The sequence below is a fragment of the Pteropus medius genome, unplaced genomic scaffold (assembly GCF_902729225.1).
Source record: "Pteropus medius unplaced genomic scaffold, Ma_sr-lr_union100, whole genome shotgun sequence".
NCBI lineage: Eukaryota > Metazoa > Chordata > Mammalia > Chiroptera > Pteropodidae > Pteropus > Pteropus medius.
In genome coordinates this window covers 14,017,809-14,037,045 of record NW_024349798.1, presented here as the reverse complement: position 1 = coordinate 14,037,045, position 19,237 = coordinate 14,017,809, and the positions used below count along the sequence as shown (strand labels likewise).

Sequence of the window (19,237 nt, the reverse complement as noted above, 5' to 3'; positions counted from 1 at the left end):
TTTTGGGGTACAGAGTACCTGTGCTGATTACTCAGGACCCTCTTTTCCTGTCAAGGTTCCTTCAAAATTGGGTTCACCCTCTGAGGCGGCTTTGGGTCTTGAAGGATGATGCAGCTGGTCTGGCCCGGAGTCGAATGACTCCAGAGGGTACGGGGCTCTCTGAGGGTACGAGCGGGGGTGGGAGAGGGACAGCTGTGTCTTGTGCTCCAGACTCTGGGCAACGATCAGAGAAGCAAGAGGAAGCGGAGTGCCGAGCGCCCGCCTCGTGCCGCACGACTCGGCTCTCACTGTGCCCACGCTGCACTGGGGCCGATGGGCTCAGTCACACTTAATTCTTGCCACAACTCTGCAGGTTAGGTGACAGGCACAGCCTGTGTCGTAACTAGAGACGAATCTGGCCCCAGGCTGCCGGAATAGCAAGTAGCAGAGTCAGGATTTGAACCCAGGGCCTTGTGTCTTTGTGCCGTAAACCCTGACCTCCTGAGAGGGTGACCCACCTGCTCTGTCGAGGTCCTTCCCTGTCGTCTTCCTCTGTGGTCACTGTTCTTCCCCGCGCTGCCGGTGCTGCTTCCCAGGTCAGCCTCCCGAGCCCTGGATTGGTTTCCCCGGCCCGTAGTCTTCTAAGCAGCATGCGGCACTATTGCCCAGTGAAAGAACCAACTATTCACCTGGAAAATAGGAGACGGGGAACCTTACACTTGGCTTCTGATACCAGGAGACTTGGCCTGTGACGAGAGCAGGAGTGTGTCCCCTGGAACACCTAACTAGAGCTGGCATTAGCTCTTCAGTGGGGTTGTAGCCTTGGTGCATGTAGTGTGCCCGAGCTCAGCCATACACGTGTCGAGAAAGAGATAATTTGAATGGTGTGGGCAGTGCTGTCTGACAGTCTCCTTGGTGAGGGTCAGCCTGAGGAGGGCGCTGGAGCGCTGCCATGACCCCTGCCCCTCCCACCTTCTGCGCACCTCCGGAGCAGGAGCCCCTTGCTCATGCAGTGGATGTGTGAGGTATAACAGTACATCTCTTTAAAGCAACTTGGTTCCGTTTATACAGCAGGCTAATTAACTACTCGTGGCTCGACTAGAACAGCCGGTAGCACTGCAGGACGGCCAGCTGTGTGTGACTCCCCGGACTCTCTAGGGCCGTTCTGACGCTGCCACTTTCCCCTCACTCCAGCCATACCTTAGGTCCACGCAGAGCAGGGTCCTCTGTCCGTGGATGGGCCGGGGCTCCCTGATACTGGGGCCTCTCCTGTCTGAAAGTCTTTAAGTCACATGTGGCTTATGGGTCCTTAGCTACCTGATAATGAGTGGGCAGAGAATCCAAAGTGGAAAGAAGTGTGTTTTAAAGTCATGCCCATTGATTTGTAGCCAAATATGAAGATCCCTAAAACTTTGTAATCCATGGAAAAGCCAAGATGCCGTTTATAAATATTTGAATGTGATACATAATATTGGTCTCACAGCTAACATGTAAATTGTGGCATGGACGTGACATTTGGGGGGTTATTTTTAAAATGTCTTCTGAGAAAATACGAGAAACTGAAAACCAACCCTTACAGGTCGTAGAACTGAATCTGTTTGCTTTTCTCTGTTTACAGAAATTATGATTCTAACCCAGGAAGAGAACGTTGGAGTTCCAGTACCAGTAAACAATGAAAAGCCGACCCCCGGCTGCCGCTCCCCTCGCGTCCCAGCCACCGTCTCGGTGCCCGCCTGCCCGCCGGAAACCCCGGAGCCCCAGCACAGCAAGGACCCCGTGGAAAGCCCTGCCAAAAAGCAGCCCAAAAACAGAGTGAAACTGGCAGCCAACTTCTCCTTTGCACCTACAACTAAGCTTTGACTCATTTTGAACATAGAATTAGGATGGGAAAACACTGTCTGATTCTGCACACAAAAGCGGGCTCAAAAAACACAACCTCTGTTGTTTTAACGAAAACCGCCCAGAAGCCACTTCCTTCATCTTTAGGTGTATTCTATAATGTTTTGTTTCTTTTACATTGAACACAGCCTTGAGCTGAAGTTTTTCTTTTTCCCCCCACAGTTAAAAAAAAGACAAAAACTAAAACCAAAAACAAACAACAAAAACTGGCATTCGTTAAAAAATCCTTAATATGTTTTACCAAATTCTTCTTAATTATGAAATATGATGGTGTTCCATAAGAAGAAAGCAGTAAGAACTCAGCTTGAAGGAAGTGGTTTTACTTCCCTTAAGACACATCAGTGGTGTAATCCTCCGTGTAGCGTAATGTAGTCTATAAGCCTTTGCTTACCGATGTTCCAGACAGTATTAATCATATGCATGACGTGTCTTGAAGCAAAGCCTGTTCAGTGACCCTGCGTGTCCGCACACCGAAGGAGGGTGGGCCGGGAGGTGAGGATGTATTTTCAGGGTGGATATGAAGGTTCCTGGCTCCCACGTGACTTGTAAGCGTGCCTTGTTTTTTATTTAACTATGTCCGTAGTTGACAAATGTGGCTTCATCACAAAATCTTTTAAATGTTTCCACTTTGGGGTTCCATTTAGGAGCTTTCTAGAAAGTTGCGAGTGTTTTAAGCTTCCCTTTTATGCTAAGTTCCAGGGTGATACGTATCAGGTTAAGGAAAAGGAGATGGTCTTGGTGTCAGGCATTTGAAGTCAGCATCTGAATTCCAGCACACGTTATCGTGTGTTGAGAGGCGGTGTTGGGAAGAGAGTCTGATTTCCTAAAATATGCATCAAGTGCATAAATTACAAATCAGAGCTGAGGGGTGAGATGCTTTAACAGGAGTGGTATCAATACTCTTTCCAATTGGAAGACACGGAAATTCTATCCACACATAGGAAGGCCAAGGTTGATCGACTTAACCTTGTTTTTGTAATTTTAAAGCTGGTTTTGGTAGCTGGGAAGCTTGATGTGTACGTGTTTGTGTATCTTTTAATAGTGTCTGCTTTTACTCTGTTACTTCTCGCTGTTGGAAGCATGTTCAGGATTTTTGTGGTGTCTGATGTTGGCATTTGGGGAAAGCCAGCCTTAAAGGGAGCACTGCCCTATGGAATGACCTCCGCCCCAAGGTGGCTGAGGCATCCGGTGATGGGTGGCCTCTCACCCCTCCTGGAGAAACCTGACATTTACAATGGGTTGTATTTGTTGGGCAAAAAGGCGGATTCGTTCATAGAGCAGAAAAAAACCTGTTGGCAAAAGGTCTTCCACTAGTTAGGTGGTTTCTTTGGGGGAAATGTTTATATTTTGTAATTTCTAGAAAGCCAGAAAATGGGCTCTGATTTCATAGCCAGCATTTTGATAAAATGCCACAAAATAAGGGCTATAGAGAGATTTTTACAAGTTAGATTTTTGTTCCCCAAATCTTTTAAATGAAGCCAGTGATTCCTAGTTCTCAGCACGTGGCCCCACTCAGGGTGGAATGGCTCTGGAAAAGCCTCCCAAGCGCAATGGCACTCTGAATCCCTCTGAAGGCACTTCCTCTGCAGACACAGTGTGACAGGCAGAACGATGCAGACATGCAGTTTTTTTTTAAGAAGCTTTTAAACAGTCATATAGTTGATGTTGAGAACATCAGTTGCCTTATTCTGAGGCTTCATCAGGCTGAGTGTGCACACTTGGACTTTAGTTTTGCTCGCATGCGAAGAATCGTGGACTGTAGCAACCTAAAGGGCACCATTACAAGTCACTGGGGACGGTCCCGGGGAGCAGTTCCTTTGGGCAGCAGAGAAGAGACTGAAGCCGTGCGCTGTCAGGCGCGTGCGGTCACACCATTGGCTGGAGTCACCAGTCCGCCTGGGACGCACGTGTGACTCACAGTCGCTGTTTGAAGATAGAATACAGCGGAAGCTCGTTGTGTTCGTAATGTACTCCACAATGGCCAGTCTAATCGCTATCTATTTTTTTATCCAGAGGCTTAATTAAATGATGTGACAAAATGATGTATGAGAATTAAGACAATGAAATTCTTTATTTCCGAGTGGAAAGATGAATCGGATGAGATGTATCTGTTTAAAAAAAGAGAAAAATTATCACCAGAACCCCCTTTCCCATCTTGCACTTTTTGTTTTCGATCGGGTTTAGGGGAAGAGATGTTTTTTCTTAACTGTCTACTTTGTTTGAACACTTTTTTTTTTGTGATTCAAGTGCTGTTTTGTGTGTTGGGACCAAACAGTTGTCAATAAACTTTACAAGCAAGCATCTAGTCTGAGTTTGCAGGTGAGTGTTTTGTTTGTTGGAGGGGAAGGATCACAAACCCGTCCAGTTCTGTCATCTTCATTTGGGGTTCACCCAACTTCTCACCCCTTCTAGAAGCCGAGGCGTTGAGCACAAACTGGTCTGACGCTTCGGAGGCCCTTTTAACTTGGCGTCCAGCTGACTGGATATTGGCCCCTCCTGGTCAGGACCCTCCGAGGTTTCCAGCCTAGTTCCAGCTCATAATCATGGCCGGGGAAAATACTGCAACCACAAAACGCCCCAGTTTTAAGACGGAGAAGTCCTAGGTCCCCGCGCCCTGTGACCGAAATCCGCTTTGCAGGCTGCTTCGGTCTCAGTCACTGCCAGCCGTGCTCCTTGAATCAGCCCCTCACGAAAAGACTTCTGTCACAGATCGCATTGCGAAGCCCTTGCCGAGACACCTGAGTGCTCGACCCCTCTTACAAACACAAAAGGACCTAGAAGAGACTTGCACATTTGGGCAAATTGCTTCTCGATAAAGCACAATTTTCTTAAAAGTTCAGCATTAAAAAGCTCTTAAACACCCTTGGCAGTCTTCCAGCACATCCCTCACAGCGGCAAGCCCTCGCGGAAAAACTCCCGCTGCCACCGTGCCCCCTTAGGGCATCCCGGAGTTCCCAACGGGGTGTGTACATGGGTCTTGTGCATTTCCCATCGGGTCTGGAGAGGGTAGCTTAGAAGATGGCTGTCTGAGCAAAAGCAGGCCTGTGCCCAGTTGTGCAGCCGCCGCGATCTGTCGCCTCTATCACAAGGGGCATGCTGGTGCTTTGGGTCTTCTCTGGTTTCCAGCTGCTTCAGTGGGCAAAGACTGAATCATCCCTGCTCCCTCCCACGGCAGTGACCCACGATAGCCTCCATTTGCTCTGCGGCTCTGGGGCCGGGGGAGGAGCAGGAACCCTGACTCACTGCCCCATAAACCAGCAGTCAGGGGGCCCCCACCACTGCTTCACTTGACCTTGCATCCTCCCACATAGCTTTACGTCAGGTTTGTACAGTAGCTGGCCCATCTCCCAGCTGCTAATGTGATTACAGCATCAGCCTCGTCCAACTGGACTATGGGGAGAGATACAGAGAAGACAGATCCAATTTGCTTGTTTGAATTAATACTTTCAAGGCCAAGTGCAGAGTGTTTCCCAGGAGATTTCTAGTTTCTCCTTAAGAGGAAGGCAGCCCTGGGGAACGGCTTAGGTTGGAACATGGAAAGAATCAGTTGCTTTTGGAGCGAATTTGACAAATTCGAGAACTGGCGAGGAAGAGAGAACCCCTCACTTTTCAGGTGGGTGGGATGAGGAGGTCTCAGAGATGGAGGGCTAGAGCCTTCCTCAGCAAGATGCAGAGAAGAATTCAGATTTTCTGGGAAGAAAGGATTCGGAAATAGGGACGTAAGACACAGAGGAGGAAAAGGGGAACAAACAACTGCAGGTGGAAGCTTAGGAACTGGCTCCCAGAGGCGCCCCAGGCGGCAGGGCAGATCCTGGCTGCCTGACTGCAGGAGGCAGCTCATGTGAAGGCCTTTGCCCCTTCTGCCTCTGCCCAAAAGCCTTCCCAGATGCAGGGCCTGGAGTAGACTCTGAGGCCTGATCCCAGCCAATCTTCCCCCATCGTCCCTGCCCCCAACTGAGGACCCCACGTTTTCTTGGCTGTCAGCTGGAAGCCGCCTGCAAAGCCTGGAGGCCACCCACAGTTCCCCCAAAGTGGCAGCTTAGCCCATCAAGCCAGCAAGGAGAACCTCCTCCAATCTTCAGAGAGGGAGCCTTATGCAATGGAACCTAACCAAGGGACTGACCTCCCATCATCTCTACCAATTCCATTGGTTAGAAGAAAGTCCAGGCCCTGACTCCTAGGCCATTCGTAAGTATTTGATGACTGAGTGAATGAATGGCTGATGTAGGAGGCCTGGGAGGGGTCCCGGGCTAAAGGTTTTGAAGGCCAAGAACCAAGCTTCAAAGCTGCAAGGTCCCTTAAGACCGATGAGTCCAACCCAACATCTACTCCCAACTGAAGTTTACAGATGGGGAAAGCGTGGCTGGAGAGGCTGAGCCACTGCCCAAGTCACTCCGTGGCACAGCGAGGCTGGAGGCCCTATACAGCTCCCAAGTCTAGCCTTTACTGAGGCTCCCCCACAGGGGTGCCAGCACCGAGCCATGTGTGGGGACCCCGATGAGCAAGACACGGGCCCTGCCTCCCTGCCTCCCCAGTAGCAGCAGGTCTCTGGGGCTGAGACAGGAAGACTCCTTGGGGGTAGTAGTTCTCCAACTGGAGAGGACATTGAATCACCAGGAAAGCACATATAAAAGGCGGGCCGTCTGCTAAAACCACTTCCCTGGGCTCTTCAAAATTGTCAGGGTCATGTAAGACACAAATGACCGAAGGAGACCGAAGGGACGTGGCAATGGGGAGCAGCCCCTGTCCCTGGACCAGATCTCAGACAGGGGAGTAGGAGACGCACCATAGTGGAAATTATTGGGACAATGAACGAAATGTAAATACTAGGTCACAGCACTGTGTCTTTGGATGTTGAGAACTGTTCTGAAACACAGAAGAACGTGCCCGTGTTCTCCACGCATGCTGAGATTTAAGGTGACACCACATTGTGTCCGCAATTAAAATCATTCTAGAGAGAAAGGGAACGATACAGCAGATGCGGCGAAATGCCAGCAATCAGTGACTCTGAGTAAGAGGGCAGATACGAGGATTCTTTGTGCTGTTTTAAAGACAACTCTTTGGTAAGTACAAAATCATTTCAAAATTAAAAAATCACCTTAATATTGTCGAACAAGCTCCTGGACTCTCTAGAGATTAAGATATGGGGTAGTTGGGATGGGAGCTGGCTAGCCTGGTGCCTGCTCAATTTCTTTGCACACCGTGGGGCCGGGCTGTAGGATGGAGAGAAAAGGGGGCCCAGAGCACCGAATCAGACCAGGGGGCTGAGTTCTGTCCTGGTTTGGGTGAGCTTGCTGGCGACCTTAGCAAATCCCTGCCCTTCTCTGAAAGCCTGTTCTCATTCTCTAAAAAGCAGTGGACCCTTGTTTGTTTGTTTGTTTGTTTCAACTTCGCAGCATCCATTCTCTCTTCTTCTGGCTTAACTGGGCTGATAATCCACTCCAAACCGCTGGCCCCAGGGTCAGCCTTTGGCCCCCAGCTTGGATAAACAGAGAACCACACCAATCTGCCCCAGCAAATGATTCCGGGCTGGACATGTGATTGTTTAAAACAAGACAAGACCACAGGCCCCAAACGGAGTCGCTTATGCTAAGCCGCATGTCACCAAACCCAGACTTAACTTCAATTTTGCCTCTCCCAGGAATGAAACTGAGCCATCGGCAGAGGGAGGGGACGGCCATGGGAAGGGCTGTGAGCGGTGGGGAGAGCTGGTGGGGCACAGTTAAGGTCGGGTGTGACTGCGGGACCGTAGCCCAGGGAAGGTGCAGACACCTTGAGGAAGCTCTTGGAATGGGAGTCACAACTTTTGTCACATGGCAGTGTGTTCACATGTCAGCCCACTCTCAGCTTCGTGAGGGCAGGACCCCGGACCCAGGAAGGCATTCTTCACCCTTTCTTTCCTCTCCAAACCCCAGCCCCAGGCCCTCCCAGACCCTCAGCAAACCTTGGGCAACCTTCTGATTTCACAGTTTCTTGCCTTTAGACTTAACCAATAATAACCGACTTTACTACACGCCTTGCTCTAAATGCTTCCCACGTATTGTCTCCTTTAATCCCCCTGTTGTTCTCCCTATTTTACAGATCTGGGCACGGAGGCACACAGAGGTGAAGGAACTGCCCGGACATGCACAGGGAGGCATTCCACCAGGGTTTTAACCCAGGCAGGCTGACTCCAAGCCGGAGCCCTGGTCACTTTCTCGATTCCTTTCCCTCTTGCTGGTTTTGTTCAGACTTAACACTGGCGAGGAGGCCTCCCCATGCCCTCCCATTTGATGTTCATCTCCCTCACCAGAACATAAGTTACACAAAGGCAGGCCCAGCCCTGTCTGGTTCATCTCCGTGTTCCCCAGTACTTGCCACTGGCAGAATTAACTAACTCATGAATGAGTGGAAAAATGACCTGACATTTGCTCTACAAGCCAGGCTTCCTGAGGATTTTGCTTCAGCCTCTGATGCCCACCCAGCTGTCCTGTGGGTGACAGGCATCCATCCGAGTCTTGGCTGGTGGCATTGGGCAGGTTGTAACTGCTTCTTCTCCAGCTGCAAAGGAGCTGAGCTGGTGAGCTCCGGCAGCCCAGGGCTGTCCAGGCACCCCAGAATGGAAAGGTTTATAGATGGGGTGGCTCTGAGACCCCTCTAACTGAGCACAGCTCAACAGAGAATGGGGCAGTGATGCTGCTGAGATTAGAAAGGAGAAATAAGCACCCTGGGCCTGGCTCTCACTCTGCTCTCAGACTCAAGTCCCAGCCCTACCACCTATATGCTGTGTGACCTTGGGCTACTCACTTCCCCTCTCTGAGCCTCAGTTTCCACATCTGCCAAATGAGAGCGATGAGCCCTCTCTCCCTCCAATGGAACAGTGAGTGAGGGAATGTTCCCCTGCCTGACGCATCTGGTTTCCATGCCAGCGCCTTGCTGAAACTCCTCACGCCAACCACATTCTACTGCAAAGTCCTGTGGGTCCGTTTCTTAAAGTTCTTAAAGTCATATGACTGCTGGGTTGGGTTGGATGCTGTGGAACACACTCCTCCTTGACACTGACCCGTGTTCCATCTTCCTCCCTCGATGCTTCTACTCAGTTTGTTCCCTTAACCCAAGATGACGGTGTAGGAGAGTTGTAAACTGGAAGCAACACACCTGGGTAGGTCTGCATTTTAGGAAGGTCGTTTTGGCTTCAGAGTGGTGCACGCATAGACCAGAGAAAGAGCTAGCAGGGAATCTGAGTTCTTGGCACCGGGAATAATGTGGGAAGGTCCAGGAGAGAGGCCAACAGAGAACATGACGAGAAGAACCAAAGAACCCAAAGAAGCCTTCTGTGACCCCAGCACAAAAAGGGATCTGGGCAAGCAGGTGGGGTGAGGCGAGGGAGGTAGGAAGGAGCCAGATCTGAGAGAACCTTTAAGCCACATGAAAGAACATGGATTTTATCCTAAAGGCTGTGGGAATGGTTTTGAAGAGAGTGACGATTGGGTTTGAATTATTCAGGAACCCACCTGGGTGCCGTGTGAATGACCAGTGCCAAGGAGGCCAGTTAAGAAACTGCTGTGGTTGACCAAGCAAAAGGTGGTGGTGTGAACAGATTCTAGAGAAATTTAGGAGGTAGACACTGAAGACTTAGCAATTGCATGGATGTGAAGAGGAATAATCCAGGATAAGTCCTAGTCTTGGGCAACTGGGTGGTGCCATTTCCTGAGATGAAAAGTACAGGGGAGACTGAGGCAGTTTGGGCCAACTTTTTCTTATAGGGCCAGAGAGTAAATATTTTAGAATTTGCAAGCTACATGGTCTCTATTACGACTACTCAACTCTGCTGTTGTAGCCCCAAAGCAGCCATAGATAACACATCACAAATGCTGACCCTGATTTTAGGACATGTTCCATCTGATGTGCCTACTCTGGGTCCCAATGGAGGTCGTCAGGAAGCAGTCAGAGGCATGGGTCTGAGTGTAAGAGAAAGGTCTAGGATAAATAGAGAACCCAGGATCATCAGAGTGTAGATGGCCACCTGAGACCAGGAGGGGAGAAGAGCAGAATGCCGAGGGTCAGGTCCTAAGGACAAGGAAGAGGTCAAAAGACTGGAGAAATGTCCTTCTGAACAGTGGGAAGTACACCTAGCTAATGGAGCTTCTTAGAAGTCAAATCGAGTGTGGTAACGTGATGCAGAGAGAGCTAGGACAGCATGGGGGTTGATGTGCATCAACTGGATGTAAATGAAGGGAGCCAGAATATGCCCCCCCGCCAAAAGATGTCTCTTTGGCCCATGGATGATTTTGAGCCAAAGGCCATTAAGAACCAGTAGATGCAGGGAAATTTCTAAGTACAGGGCACGAGTTTACCTTTTGCAAAGGAAATTTCCATTTGCCAAGAAAATATAAATTTCCATTTGTGAAACATTTTTCCCTCTCCCGTACCAGGAAGAGGAGGACTCTTACCAGTAGAGAAGGCAAGACTTGAATCTGCACACCAAACCTTACTAAACAACCCTTCTACCAAACTTCTTCTAGTCACCTTCCCATGACTTGCCTCCCCAGCCCAGAAATGCCAACTCCCTCCTCCTTTGTTTTAGCTTAAGATGGTGCACACGCCCAAGTCCTAACCACCTGTTTGTGTAACTCGTCCCTGGGTGCTTCCCCGCGTACACGTACAATGCACGAGTTACTAAACTTCTCTTTGTTTTTCTCTTGTTAGTCTGTCTTTGGCCAGCTCATTTTCAGGGCCCTAGCTAGAAAATTCAAGATGGGTAAAAAAAAAAAAAAAGATTTTTTCCTCCCCTACATAACTAAATGGTGAGAGGGGTCAGAGACCAGAGAGTGTCAGAAACCAGATTAAAATAGGTTGAGGAAGGAGCTAGAGATGAGAAAAATGGAGATAGCAAGATGACGGACAAGTCTCAAGAAGGCTGTAAAGATCTAGGGAAGGTGGTGGCTAGAAGGGAAGATGGGATGGAGGGTTGTTTGTTTTTTAATGGGAGTGTTGTGTTTAAATGCTGATGGGAAAAGCAAGAACTATGGCAGTTACAGGGGGTGGGTGCTGAATGGTGACCCTGCCCCATTCACCCATGGGACCTTGGACCACCTCCTCATCTATGAAGTGGGGTTGTGGAGTTGACGTGAGCAGCAAACTAGAAAATGTGCACACGTGGCTCGGTGCACAGCAATAAGCTCTCAACGAATGCTACCTCCGTTGTTATCCACTCCTCCCCTCTCCCCTGGCTGCCAAGAAAAGCGAGTCTAGGTGTGTGGGTCCCTGAGGTCTGCAAGGTTTCCCAGCTTTGCAGGCAGCCCTGGTGACCTGGGAGCATCTTGAATTATTACTTTCCTCTGCTCTTCTGTGAAAGTCTAAATAAATGTTGGTTGTTGTTGTTTTATCTTTTAAAAAAATTAATAGCAGGAACATAAGTTAGGGCCACTCCAGGGCTCCGCAGATGTACTACGGGCAGGATTTTTATGAGGGTTTCGATGTCCTTCCACCTCTTGGATCAGTGAGTGGCTGCTTTGTAATTGGTCTGAGGTCAGATCTTCCAGACCCACATTTTTCACAGGCAAGGGAGAGTGGTGGGCCCTCTGCACCCCAAGTTTTTATTGCAAGAGCAGGAAGCATCTGTGTAGTGGGTCGAACCGCCTCCCCCCAAAATTCATGTCTACTTGCTGTCTCAGAATTTGGCCTTATTGGAAATAGGATCTTTGCAAAAGTAAAAAAAAAAAGGATTAAGATGAGATCATCCTGGATTAGGGCGGGCCCTAAATCCAGTGTCTGGTGTCCTTAGAAGAAGAGAAGGAGACACAGACACACAGACAGAGGAGAAGGCCGTGTGAAGACAGAGGTAGAGATTGAACCGCTGAAGCCAAGGATTGCCGGGAGCCACCAGGAGATGGAGGAGGGAAGGAAGAATTCTTCCCTAGAGGCTTCAGGGAGCACGGCCCTGCTGACACTCTTATTTCAGACCTCGAATCTCCAGAACTGTGACGATAACTTTCGGCTGTTGGAAGCCACGCTGATGTAGGTAATATGTTATGGCAGCCTTAGAAGTCTCTTACAGCCTGGCTTGGAGCTTGGTCTCAGGCAGTGAAGGACACAGTGTCCCCTGAGGCCAATGTGGCAGCACAGGCAGTGGCCTGAGAGAGCCTCTTCAGCTTCAGGATGGCAGAATGGCAGGCCGAAGCTGGGACTGAAGCAGAAACACATCTGAGACAGAGTGGGAGGGGCCATCGAACCAGAGACTCTGGGGTCCTCGATTAGAGAGACAGTGTGTCAGTTCTGAAGCTGCCGTGACTTGAGAGACATTCAGATTTACTTCTGATTTACAAATATATATATACTTTTTAAATGTGACCCATTAGTGGCCTAAGAACTTTACTTTTAGAAGTTTATCTTAAGGAAAAATCAGAAATTCAGATAGATTTATCCCCAGGGTGTTTATCGTGATATTACTTATTATACTGAAAAACTAGAAACAGCCTAAATGTCCAAGAGTGAGGAAAAAGATAAATCACAGTATATCAAGAAGATGATTACTGAGCAGCCATTGTAAATATTTATGACGAGTGTTTAATGTTTACAAAGAGCTTTTAATGATGTGAGAACGATAATGATACGATGTTAAGCAAAAAAAATGAAAACTGGTTATAAAATGGTACAATATGATGCCAGCCAGGAAAAAAATGTATAAAAAAGAGTGAAAGCCAATATGCCAAAATGTCAGAGCAGAGTAGTCTCTAATTGGAGGAGTTATGAGAGTTTAAAAAAAAAAAACAACCTCAACCAAAAAAGTTCTTTATATTCTCTATACTTTTTAAATGATTCACCATGTCCATGGATTACTTCCACAGTCGAGAAAAAAGTAAAAACTTAAAAAATGCCGTGTACGTGGTTTCCACTTTTATTTTCTTCGATGGATGATTGCACATCAGCAAACCTTGCGTTATGCTAACTACTGACGCCAGTCACGACACACACACACACGCACAGAGAGGTCACATGGGCTGTGCCGAGCTGGCTGTAGCATATGTACATCACGTTACCCGGGTGGAATTGTTAGGCTGGTTGAAATACACCACCAAATGATGGGACACGGTAGGGTCAGGCCGCCTCTCCCGCCCGCCGCGGATGTTCACGGAGGTCTGTGCGTTAGGCTGGTGAGTGGGGTCCTGCTGGCATTCCTTCCGGTGGCCCCCGGTGGGTGAAGAGCATCCGGGTCAGTATCTGCTCTGGGTCCCCTGCGTGTCTGCCTTTGCCTCGGTGTTGGAGCCTCCGGCTCTCCGGTACCTCTTTCAAGCATTGGGTGTGCTCCAGCCCAGGCCCCCATCCCCTCTGCTCCAAACACCTGGGGCAGCCATCGCAAAGGAAGGAAGAGCCAAAAGCAAATGGACACGCTCCTGGTGTGACCTGTGCCCAGACACAGGAGGGGAGGAAGTGGGAGATGTGACCACGACACCACATACAAGCTCAATCTTTAGAGATGGGCCCTCTGTGTCTCCAAGACATGTAGGCTATGTGGAGCCCTCCAGGGCACAGGCCCTGGGGAAGGGCAGACGGGGGATGGGAGCTGTGCCCGTTTGGGGCAGGCCTGACAGCAGAGCTAGGAGGGTAGATGGGGATGTGTCCAACATGGCGCTAGATTGTTGAAAAGTCACGACTGTACACACCTGGGGACCATGCCCCTCTCCCAGTTCATTCACACAGTGGGTTAGACACAGCTAGACAGAAGTGGAGATATACTTTTTCGAGGGAGGACCGTTTCCTGGTGGTTGGATAAACAGTGAGACAGACTCCTGGGTTCGGCATGCTCTGGGGAGGGCCATGCGACGGTGAGGGACTCCCTATTGCTACACTCTGTACAGGGCGACCGGGCCCGCCCGCCACGCCCACGGCCCCTGGCGGCAGTCACAGGCTTGCCTTCAACCCCTTCCGCCTTTGAGAGCTCTTGGGCCCCGGTGAAATAGGGGCTGTGAAGACAAGTGGGTGGGGGGGGAGGTCCCCGTGGCCCCGGGGGCACCCCATGTGAGGGCTACATGATATTGCACTGGGTGGCCCCACAGCAATCCTTGATGAGTGCCAGCCCGGTCTTGGCCACTGTGGGCTTGCTAGGTGGGGGCTCTGCTTTCTTCTCGGCTCGGGAGCCTGCAGCAAGGTAGGAGCACAGAGGAAGAGAAGGAAAAAGGGAAAGAGGGAGAGGTGAGGTGAAGAGAGCCCTGACCATTTGCAGCCCCAGGCCCATCCCAACCCCTAGCCAGGCCTTGCTTCAGCTCCACAGATCAGGTGGCAAGGAGAGCTAGCGCGAATTACGTGTTAACTGTTCCCATTTTCCTGTGAGCCCACTGGCTTTCTGTCCTCAGCTTCCAGCCACAGCTTTTAGCTCTTATCCTATTCAGTTCTCCTTGGCATTGTATCGGCCAAGCCTATCACAGGGTCTAGCATTCAAGACGTAGTTGGTGAATGAATAAATGGGAGTTTTGTTCAAGTCACTTCGGTCTGAGGGCTCATGTCTTTTAATTCTGGAAAATGCTCAAACGTTATCCTTTCAGATACCTCCACCTCTCATTCTCTGTTACCTCTTCTTCTGAAATGCCTATTAGATGCGAGTTGGACCTTCTTATTCTATCTTCCATATTTCATAACTTCTCTTTCATATTTTTTCATCTTTTTGTCTCTGTGCTGCATTCTGGGTAATTTCCTCAGCTCTGTCTTCCAATTTATGAATTCTCCCTTTGGCTGTGTCTCTGTGTTTAATCCATTGAGTTGTTACTTTAATAACAACAATTTTTTAGAAAGCTATTTGTTTGCTTTTAGAATTTTTAGAAAGCTAATTCTTTCTTCATAGCATCCTGCTATTTCATTTTGGGTTGCATACCTTCTCTTATCTCTTTAATAATTTTAAATATACTTATTGTCTCTTTTAGATAGTCTGTTATTTCTGATTCTTGGGAGGACAGACATTCTCTTTTCTCTTTGTTGCATCTTTTGACTTCTCTTATGATGGTTTAATTCTTCATGAGTTTAAACTTTTATTGAGAGCTCATCTTCATGGGGGTCGTTTTATTTGTGGACTGTGTATTATGTAATGCTGAAGGGTCCCTATTGAGCAATTTTGCATTTGCTTTGCTGGGGTCCCAGAGATTTTATTGGTTTTAGATTGGTTTTAATTGTTCGACTTGGGATTCCAGTACCAGATGAGTAGTATAAATTTGGACGCTACACCTGAACCCTTGCATGTGGTATAGATTGCTGTTTTGATTTCTTGCCAGAATTCTTTTTTCTATCTACACAAAAGGCAAGTTTCCTTGCTCCTTCTCCACAGTGTTAGGTGGAGTTTTCTAATTTGCCTTTTATGGAAGAGACAGTCCATTGAGGACATTGGATTTACACAGGGACCATGTACCGGATGATTTTAGGGGCCTGCAGAAGGGACTATGGCTCTTCTCTTTCTTTATTCCCCCCCATGCCATACGACTGTGTGTTTCATGGGATGTTAGTGGATGATCAGGGAAGACTGTGTTCGCAGCTATAGTCAACAGGAGCGGCTTTTGGATTTGGTCTGCCTAGCGAGATTTCTAGTCCCTTTTATTCTGATAACAGCTCGTGTCCCCGTGGTGACCCAGATCTGGCCAATCACAGTCCCCCAGCCTCTTGGTAACGGTGATGGGCCTAGGAGATGGGAACACGATCCAAGAAAGGCCAGTCGGAATCTTTCCGAGATTCGTCTGTTTAGCTACCAGGAGAGAATCTATGGTGCTGCCTTGCTGCTGCGAAATTATGGTTCTGAGGTCCTGGCCCCGTGGTGAAGAACTGTGTAGTAGGAGAACATGAAGCTGACGTACAAAGAAGGGCAGAAACAAGAGATAGAAGGAAGGGTTCTAACAGTGTCCAGTCTCTGAAGCCCTAGTTCTTTCTGCTCTTCTTCCAACCTCTTCTCCCCGTCCCCCACTTTTTTTTTTTTTTTTTTTTTTTGCTAGGGATAGTTTAAATTGGGCATCCATTTCTTGTAAGTGATAGCAGCCTCGCTGGGTCAACAAAGAGAAGACAGTTCCTTGACAGCAGGACCCATTATCAGTTTAACATGCTAATGAACTTTCGGGCCCTCCATGCAGAGGGTCAGATATGCAGCATTTCCCAAACTTATTTCACACAAAACATTTTTTGCTCCGAGTATCTTGTGAGGCTAATTTTCTGAGAAGCAATCCTTCTGGTTCTGCTCTCCCAGAAATTCCAACTCCAGCAGAGGCCAGAGCTCCCTGAGCCTCAGTGGCCACCCACCTCTTTCTATAAAATGTACCAGACGGCATATGATTAAAGAATAACAGTTGCTGCCAGAACCAGCTATGTAGTTTGCAGAACCCAGTATAAAGTGAAAAAGTGGGGCCTCTTGTTCCGAAATTCTTAAGAACTTCAAGACAGTAATAGCTGAACAGTACCCTTCCAGGTATGGAGTCCTGGATAACGGCCTTGCTTGCACACTGATGAAGCTGGCCCTGCCTGCTGCCCCCCTGTACCTAAGTTTGATCTCTAATAAGTGTTTTGTGGTGCTTTCTCTGGATCTCGGACCTCTTTTAAATTTTCTTTTTCTTCTTGGATGGGAGGAGGAGAAGAAATAAGGTGTGCACTTACTGGCTGAAGATTTGGTTACTTTGTCTGGCGGTTTTAACTTGATTCTCAGGAAATCGGCCATTTCTTTGTCTTCTTCTTGCTCCCTGTGAAGACAGATGGGTGAAGACGAGAGGAAAGTACAGTAAACAAGGGAAGCATCAAGGAACTGATGACATAAGTCAGGAGGGTAAGTGTGTGGGACCATATAATAGACTGTGGATAATGCATTATGTTGTATATCATGCATGGATGTTGCATGGATGTTGGTATGTGTGATATGTGAGTGATGAGTGTATGTTGCATGTTATGTGTGGGTGGTGCTGTGTGTTATGTGTGGATGGTGTGCATATGTTTTGTGTGTTATGTGTATATGGTATTTGTATGTTGTGTTTGATAAACCTGCTCTGAAGCAGAGACACATATCTCACTGATGGAGTAAATGCCTACCTAGGGTATGGATGAGACCCCAGGGCAGAGGCAGGAACATTACAGGACTCTCTCTCCCTGCTGGGGGTTCAGTTAGCTGGGCAACACCTCTCCTGACCCTATATCCTTAAGTCACTCTAGATACCTATGCTCCCATAAGATATGTGGCAGGTCTCAGAGCGCAGGTCACCTCAGCTCTTCCAAGAGCAAAGACAGGAGCAAAGACAGTGGGCCAATCCTGGCTGAGCTAGGCAACGTGCACCCCAGGGGCCTCAGAGGACCCAGGTAGACAGAGAGAATAAAGAAGAAGTAATCCTCTGGGGTGGAAGAGGCCCTGTGAGCCCCTCTCCTTGTGGAGGGCTTCCAAGGCTTTGCTGGGACAAAAAATATTCAAGAATCAACATTCTCATCTTTCCCCTGCTCAGCTTCCTCCACAGCCTCCAAACACACATGGCTCCAGTGCCCATGGCTCTGCAGATCAAGGAGGCAGGTACATCTGCAAATAGGAGACCTTAGAGGAACATCAAAGCCATGAAGGAGAAGGAAAGGAAAGAAAACACTGGGAGGCAGAGAAGGAGGCAAAGAAACAAGTCAGTACAGTGGGCAGAGTTTCTATCGAAACCAACGGAAGTTTCTAGAAATCGAAGAGAATGTGTAGGAAGCGCTGCCGTGTGTTATATGGTTTAATCTTTCCCTGGCCGCCTCCTCAAATGACCTTTAGTTAAGACCCACAGGCCTCTGCAAGGCTGGATTTGACTTTCTCTTGAATATGAAATGGGTCCTCAGGCCAGAATGGGTTCTCAGGGTTCATCTGGATCCAGCGTTGTGGGTGCGTGTGCCGAGGCCACACCTGTTAGGCAAGGCTGTGAGTCCCAGGAGCAGACGATGGTTTTGGTAGGAAGCTGAGGGCGGTGCTCCAGGCAGTGCCACCCACTCACCTTAACCGCTCGACCTCGGCATCATCCACCAGGAAGTCTCTCTTCTGCACCAGTTTGTGGATCTTCTGGATGAGCTCGTCCTCTCTCTGCTTCTGAAGCTTGGTTTTTTCTTTTTCTGGGAAGAAACAAACATCAGCAAAGAAACAGCTGAGTAGAGCTGTTGAAAGCACTGGAGTCCGAGGGGCCGGGGGGTTGGAATCCTGCCTCTACCATTTCACTGGATGGGTGAACTTGAAGAAGTCACTTGACCTCTTCAAGCTTCAGTGTCTTCCTCTGTCAAATACACCTAGTGAGGCTAAAGCATAGTGATGTGAGTCGATGGCTTCGCATAGAGCTTGGCCATGCGTGGCAAGTGCTCACTGAATGGTCACGATGCAGCCGTGTCCCAAGTACCTAGGACTGACGTTGACAATTTCCTCTAGATCTGGAGGCAGAATCAGAAGCGAGGGGACTATAATATTTGAGCAAGAGAGAAAATCAGCTTTTCTCGTTAACCACAAGGGGAAATGAAAAAGGGGGTGGAATTTCTAGCAACCCTTGGGATTCCTGGCCGTTGATGGGGTGGAGGGGTATCCTGTGGGCCAGACTCCCCAAATCATTCGCCGACACCACAGAGCACCTCCCAGCCCTCTGCAGGTGAGTTAACGCAGAGTCCAGACTCGCCAGGGTGCCTTGGTCCCTCAGCTCTCTCAGGCCGGTCCATAAGGACTCACAGGGCCTCCAGGAACTGACACACCTCCCTCCCCGAGTTGTTTGCTCCTGTTTTCTGTCTCTGACCAGTTCAGGCATCCCCCAGCCTCCCAGAAACTCAATTGCAGCCCTCTCCTCATGCAGCCCTTCCTAGTAAATCACAGAGAAGCTACCTATTCGAAGTGATCTGTGCCAGCTTACAAACCAGTTCCCTACCCAAGTAGCCACTCCACTGCCCGATACAGCTCACCTGCTTGTGCGTGTCACATACTTTTCTGCCAGCATCTCTCACCTGCCTGCAGGCCCCACCCACCTGCTTCCATGCCCTACCCACCTACACCTACTCAGCCAATGAGAACTGCCAACTTACCTTCCACGTGCTGGCATCACACGCCTGATTCCTAACATCTCCACGCACCTGTCAATGTGACCCTCCACTTGCTTCTCATTTCCTCCAGCACACTTCATCAGTCCAGGCCACCATCTCCTCTCCCTGGGCCATGCCGTGGCCTCCTAACTTGTCTCCCTGGACTGGAGCCCCTACCCCAACTGTGAGAACTCCCTGAGGAATCAGAGAGCCCTGGCTTGACGCCCCAGCTCCTCCCCTTCCTAGCTGTGTGACTCTGGGTACAAATGATTAAATGCCCTCCAGATTAAATATTTACTGAACCAGGTACAAAAGAAAAGAATCCTTATTTAATGAAAGAAAAGCAAATCACACA

General features: G+C 49.0%; 2 protein-coding genes across 12 annotated transcripts in view; one reads left to right on the top strand and one right to left on the bottom strand.

Moving 5' to 3' along the window:
- The window catches only part of MARF1 (meiosis regulator and mRNA stability factor 1), a 34,867-nt gene extending 30,683 nt beyond the window's left edge, over positions 1 to 4,184 (top strand). For all 6 annotated transcript variants that reach the window (XM_039885407.1, XM_039885410.1, XM_039885409.1 and 3 more), the window contains one exon: positions 1,598 to 4,184. In XM_039885407.1, the coding sequence (XP_039741341.1) occupies positions 1,598 to 1,839 (242 nt within the window). In that variant the 3' untranslated portion in view covers positions 1,840 to 4,184. The remainder of the gene's footprint in view (positions 1 to 1,597) is intronic.
- On the bottom strand, positions 29 to 19,237 carry BMERB1 (bMERB domain containing 1). 6 transcript variants are annotated; one of them, XR_005657859.1, is made up of 5 exons: positions 18,934 to 19,147; positions 17,826 to 17,940; positions 16,483 to 16,565; positions 498 to 668; positions 29 to 405 (listed from the first exon to the last, which is right to left on the bottom strand). XR_005657859.1 is itself a non-coding variant. In XM_039885411.1 (4 exons), exons 1-4 carry the CDS (start codon positions 18,962 to 18,964, stop codon positions 12,989 to 12,991), a joined length of 504 nt encoding a protein of 167 aa, XP_039741345.1. In that variant the 5' UTR covers positions 18,965 to 19,147; the 3' UTR covers positions 12,735 to 12,988. The 6 variants fall into 6 exon arrangements, 3 of the variants coding, with proteins under 3 accessions (XP_039741345.1, XP_039741347.1, XP_039741346.1); XR_005657858.1 differs by lacking the exons at positions 29 to 405; positions 498 to 668 and adding exons at positions 3,022 to 3,986; positions 4,282 to 4,437 and having other exon boundaries at positions 18,934 to 19,152; XR_005657860.1 differs by lacking the exons at positions 29 to 405; positions 498 to 668 and adding an exon at positions 12,735 to 13,998 and having other exon boundaries at positions 18,886 to 19,127.

What these genes read in the sequence shown, in the direction of transcription:
- BMERB1 (XM_039885411.1), bottom strand. Translation starts at nt 18,964, where the DNA reads ATGAGAAGCAAGTGGAGGGTCACATTGACAG. An exon ending in GCCGAGGTCGAGCGGTTAAG is followed by an intron (nt 16,566 to 17,825) that starts GTGAGTGGGTGG and finishes CTGTCTTCACAG; the next exon opens with GGAGCAAGAAGAAGACAAAG. An exon ending in AGTAACCAAATCTTCAGCCA is followed by an intron (nt 13,264 to 16,482) that starts GTAAGTGCACAC and finishes GTCTGGGCACAG; the next exon opens with GTCACACCAGGAGCGTGTCC.